The 5,550-nt window shown below is 50.4% G+C and overlaps 1 protein-coding gene across 1 annotated transcript; it reads left to right on the top strand.

Annotated features, from left to right (window-relative positions):
- Nucleotides 1-292: 292 nt before the first annotated feature.
- LOC123046248 (histone H1-like) lies at nt 293-1,240 on the top strand. The gene is made up of 2 exons (XM_044469552.1): nt 293-506; nt 597-1,240. The coding sequence occupies exons 1-2, from the start codon at nt 402-404 to the stop codon at nt 1,032-1,034; spliced, it is 543 nt and encodes a 180-aa protein (XP_044325487.1). The 5' UTR covers nt 293-401; the 3' UTR covers nt 1,035-1,240.
- The last annotated feature ends 4,310 nt before the right edge of the window (nt 1,241-5,550 follow it).

Below are 5,550 nucleotides of genomic sequence, written 5' to 3'. Positions count from 1 at the left end.
ACAGCCCCCAACCCAGAGGATGCACGCCAGCGCACCGGTCCACCGCGCACGGAGTTCACCGACCCTCGATCCAGCGTTTTTGTTGACAGATAGTAGTAATATGTTTCCCGCTTTGGGCGGCGCACACTGATCCTCGCGCCACCCCCTCCCCACCATCTGACAGCCGCGATTCGCCCGACCCCTCTCTCGTGGATCGCGATCCGCGACACCGCCGTCCAGCCAATGAGATCGCAGCATTCCCATCACCCCGGATCGATCCCCTCGGCATGTATAAATAAGCCTCGACCCGGTCCTCTCGAATCCATCCACCTATCGAGCTCCTTCTCGAAATCTCAAAGCGACCACACCGCGCAAGTCGCAGCTTCAGTTTCAGTTTCAGAGCTCCGCTTCAGTTAGCCACCATGCCTGCCCTCGCCAAGCCCGCCGCCGCGGCGCCGAAGCCGAAGCCAGCCGCCGCCAAGCCCAAGGCGGCCGCCGCTGGAGCCGCCCACCCGACCTACTTCGAGGTGAGCTTCTGAACCTCTCCTCTGTTCCCCTGCGATTGAATGGTTTTGATTGCGATTTGGCTGATTGGATTTTGAATTGGATCTTGGCAGATGATCAAGGAGGCGATCGCGGCGCTCAAGGACAGGACCGGGTCCAGCTCGGTCGCCATCGCCAAGTACATCGAGGAGAAGCACGGCAAGGCTCTCCCGGCCAACTTCAAGAAGATGCTCTCCGTCCAGCTACGCGCCTCCGCCGCCAAGGGCAAGCTCGTCAAGGTCAAGGCCTCCTACAAGCTCTCCGACGCCGCCAAGAAGGACGCGCCCAAGCCCAAAGCCGCGGCGAAGCCCTCCAAGGACGCCGCCAAGCCCAAGAAGAAGGCGGCCGAGAAGCCCAAGAAGACCGCCGCCGCTGGCACCAAGCGCAAGGCGCCCGAGAAGAAGAAGCTGGTCACCAAGGCCAAGAAGTCGCCCGCTGCCAAGGCCAAGGCGAAGCCGAAGACCGTCCGCTCCCCGGCCGCCAAGAAGGCCCGCAAGGTCGCCGCCGCCTGATCTGATCTGATCCGGTCCGATAGCTGGTCTTAGGAGTGCTTGATGTTCCAAGGGTCTGTACAAAAGGATGCCTCATCCTCCCTTGTTTAGGTTTCGGTTCTGCTTGGCAAGTTTATGTATCGTGGGTGGTGTTTAGTGTAATGAAATGGTTGTTTTAGAGATGTATTATGCTCTAACTATGTGAAATGAATCTGCAGTTTCCTTCACCATGCAAGCAAATTCCCAATCCCTTACTTCCGTTTAATTACTGTCTGGCTTGTGATCATTTGTTTCAATCTTATTAAGGTCGCTCGGGGATTCGTCGTCAATTTGATCCTGAGAATAGCGCTGCCTGTTGCTTGGTCCTTGTTTTCCTTCAGTTTTAAATTGTCATCTCTGTTCGCCATCCCTTTGTTAGTTCTGTTCTTATCCCAATTCATCTGGTAGGGTATCGTTGTTTTTTTCACTTGGCTTAGAAACTGAGCACACGTAAACGGGAGACACACTGTTATTATCCCTCGGTACGATTTATTTTCTGTGCGTCGTATCGAGGGGAACGGGAACGACGGGGTGCGTGGCAAATACCCAGTGGTTAAGCAGCTGCGAGTGCGCCCCTCCATCCTCAAAGAGGAAGCCTTTTACCATGCTTAGAACATCTTAGTGGATGGTGTATATGGAGGTGGATGCTAAATATACACGATCAAAATTAAAAAATGTTTTCCAGTGGATCGTGTATCAGGTCGTGTACCTATACACGTCGCTCCCACGAGCGTACCTGGCGTGGGACTAAACACGACCGAACCACGCTCGTTGCTCGCGAACAGAAGGGAAAAGAAGAGAAAAAAGCCTCCCGCTCCCGCTCCCGTTCCTTTCCGGCCGCCGCCCAAGGTCGCCGTCGCGTCTCCTCTCCGGCCGCTGCCCAAGGTAAACATTTTTTCCTTTCTCGCGAGCGGGAGCAGAGGGGCGGCGGCCGCACGCCCTACAGCCCGATCTGGCGGCGGCGCCGGTGCCGGCGCGCGCCCTGGTGAGAATAGAGGGCGGGGACGGGGGGCTGGGCGACGAGTGGGGGCTGGGCGGCGGAGCGGTGGGGGGGAGGGGGGAGATGCAGGGGCGGCGGCCGGGCGCGCCTGTCTGCTGGGGCGGCGGGACGAGCGGCGCCGTGGGGAGATGCAGGGGTGGCGGCCTCTGGTGACCGGGCTTGCCTCTGCTGGATCCTCTGCCTCTGGTGACCGGGCTGGCCTCTGCTTCCAGGTCCACAATTTAAGAGGCAATTTGGGTAAATGAATAGTAAAATTGATCATATGCACAAAGCATAGCTCTTTGGAAGGAGAAGAAAATAATTTTTTGCTTGTCAGTTGATGCCAGATTGTGGTCTAAAATAGCTGTGCATTGGTTGCTTGCAGATGGATGCTGACCAAAGCTTCTTGGACACCCTTGGTTTTGGTTACACGCAAACACAACTAGAAAGTCCAATTGGAGAGCAGGCAACTCCATCAACTCAGCATCGTTCTGCAATAACAGAGAAAGGAAAATCGAACAAAGGCAAAAATTGGTCTAGTGATGATGACAAGGTTCTCATAGCAGCATGGGCAAATACAAGTTTGGATATTGTTGGGACAGATCAAAACCGGGATGCTTATTGGGATAGAATTTCAGAGTGCTACAACACACACAAGGAATCATCATGGCCGGAGCGTAATGCTAATGCAATCAATTGCCGTTACACAACGATTAACAGAGAGACCTCTAAATTTTGTGGTTGCCTTCAGCAGATTTTAAATAGGCAAGAAAGTGGAAGGACTATAGAAGAAAAGGTATGCGCCTTTCTTGTAATTCTATATGTGATGTGCAATATTCTATATGTGTTGTGCTTATTTTAACATACCGGGAAATCCTCTTTCCTCCCCTATTGCAAGTAACCTATCAATGTCTTCTTCATTTGGAGATCTCAGGTACTTTTCTCCAAAAACTTCACAAATTTTGATCACAAATTTCTTGCAAGACTCTAAATTAGTAGACTCAGCGGACCGGATGTACTCATCAACATAATCAGCTGCTATTCCATATGTTAGTATCCGCATCGCCGCGGTCATCTTTTGCAAAGGATGTAACCCAAGAGCTCCAGAAGCACTTCTTTTTTGCGTAAAATAATCATCATAGTCATGCTCAAGTATACCATCAGCTATGCGGTTGAACAAAATACGCGACATCCTAAATCTGTGCATAAAAATTAAATGAGACAGGGAAATGAAAAAAGGACCAAAGCAGAGAAGTGTACTAATTACGAACCTTCGTCGAAACAAATGTTCGGGAAAGCGAGGAACTTCTTTGAAGTAGTCGTCCCACAGAAGAAGAAATCCGGCATATCTTCCTCGATCGATTGACTGACGTCCATGCTTGGAACCGCCATGGCGTCGAGCGTTCTTCCTCTCTTCCTCCTCGCGCTCGGCGAATGCTGCAAGTATGAGTTCATCGTCGTCAGATGAAGATGACGAAGAACTCATGTCCCAAGTGGATGTGTTCATTGTGTTGCGTGAGAAACGATAAAAAAAATCTAGGTGAGAAGAGAAGTCACAGGTAGAAGTGTGCTGGAAGAGGTGGTAGGGGTGGTTTATATAGATCGGAAATATGGCCGTTGGAAATATAGCCGTTTGAAAATATAGCCGTTGGAATATACACGTCCTAATTTACACGTTCCACTGAAAAATTGGGAGGTGTATAATTTAGCAAGGTGTATATGGACGTGTATACGGTGATATACACGTCCAAATTTACACCATCCACTAGAGATGCTCTTACAAGAATTTGTTGGGCAAGGACGTAGCTCGAGAGTTGTGCACAGCATGGTAAGCATGGTAAAAGCCCCTCCATGACCAACTTACAAGAATTTGTTAGTCTCCAGATGCATGTTCGGTCTTTTATTTCTGGCCGATTAGCCTTGTGCACAACATGACCAAGATTGCATCTAAGCTTCTTACAGCAAGACTTAAACCGCGCATGGGGGAACTTGTCCAGGTGAACCAGTCAGCATTTATCAAGAGAAGATGCTTGCATGATAATTTCCTTTTAGTGAGGCAAATGGCGCGTTCGATGCATAGAAGGAAAGCTAAAGGAGTATTGCTCAAGCTCGACATCACTAAAGCCTTTGACTCCTTGTCGCGGCCGTTCTTGTTTGAAGTGTTAAGAGCCAAAGGTTTTTCGGAGCGGTGGATTTCATGGGTCGCAACTCTTCTTACTACAGCCAGCTCCAGAGTGATCGTGAATGGTTGCGCAGGTGAAAAGTTTATGCATGCCAAAGGCCTGAGGCAAGGGGACTCGATCTCCCCTTTACTCTTTGTTATAGCCATGGATGTCCTTACGCATATCATTATCAATGCACATGAGGCTGGAGTGATGAGTACCATTAATGGATGTAGCCCAGTGCAGCAACTGTCCTTATATGCTGACGATGTGGTTCTTTTCATCAAACCCACATGGCCGGATCTCTTGTTTGTCAAAGAAACACTTACCATCTTCGGAGAAGCATCTGGGCTTAAAGTGAACTTTGCTAAATCTGCGGCTATCATGATTCGGGCAGAGCCTGAGGACGAGGAGATTGTTAAGTCGGCGTTGCCTTGGAAGATTGTCACCTTCCCATGCAAATATCTTGGATTGCAGTTAAGCATTTAGCAGCTGAAAAGGTCGAAGTGGAAGCCGATGGTTGACGCTGCCCTCCACATCCTGCCGGGATGGCAAAGGGGTTTGGTGACTAGACCCGACAGGCTGGTTCTTGTCAACCAAGTCATGAGAGCGCGGGCTACTCACCACCTCATGATTGCGGAGGCGCCAAAATGGGCTCTTGAAAGAGTGGACAAAGGTTGTCGGGTTTTCTTTTGGGCCGGGACTGAGGAAGTTAAGGGAGGCAAATGTGTAGTATCTTGGGCGAGAGTGTGTAGGCCAAAGCACATGGGAGGGCTTGGCGTCATTGATCTACACAAGCATGGAATTGCTCTCAGATTGAGATGGGAATGGCTTAGACGCATGGATGCCTCTAGGCTGTGGCAAGGGCTCAGCTTGACCGCGGACAAACCGGTTGTTCAAGCTTTTGGAAGCTTGGTTAAATGGAAGGTTGGAGCGGGAGACAAAATTTTGTTTTGGAAAGATAGGTGGCTTCATGGCGCAACCATCACGGAAATCGCCCCTCTGGTTGCGATGTCAGTTCATACGCAAGTTGCTAACAGGAGACTTGTCTGAGATGCTTTGTGTATGCACTCCTAGATGAACGATGTGGTGGGTGACTTGTGCACGGAAGGCTTAACTCAGTTTATAGGCCTTTGGGAGATCTTAGAGGAGGTGCAACTGGATGCTCGGATCGAGGACAACCCCATTTGGGCATGGAATGCGTTAGGAACGTACTCTGCATCATCTACCTATAAGATGCTATGTGAGGGAGGAGTTAGATTCCACTCCTTTGGAGCCATTTGGAAGTGCTGGGCACCCCTGGCTTGCAAAATTTTCATGTGGCTGGCTGTGCAATATCGCTTATGGACATCGGACA

The sequence above is a fragment of the Triticum aestivum genome, chromosome 2B (assembly GCF_018294505.1).
Source record: "Triticum aestivum cultivar Chinese Spring chromosome 2B, IWGSC CS RefSeq v2.1, whole genome shotgun sequence".
Classification (NCBI taxonomy): Eukaryota; Viridiplantae; Streptophyta; class Magnoliopsida; order Poales; family Poaceae; genus Triticum; species Triticum aestivum.
Note: the sequence above shows the minus strand (reverse complement) of the source record. Positions and strands in the feature narration are given on the sequence as shown.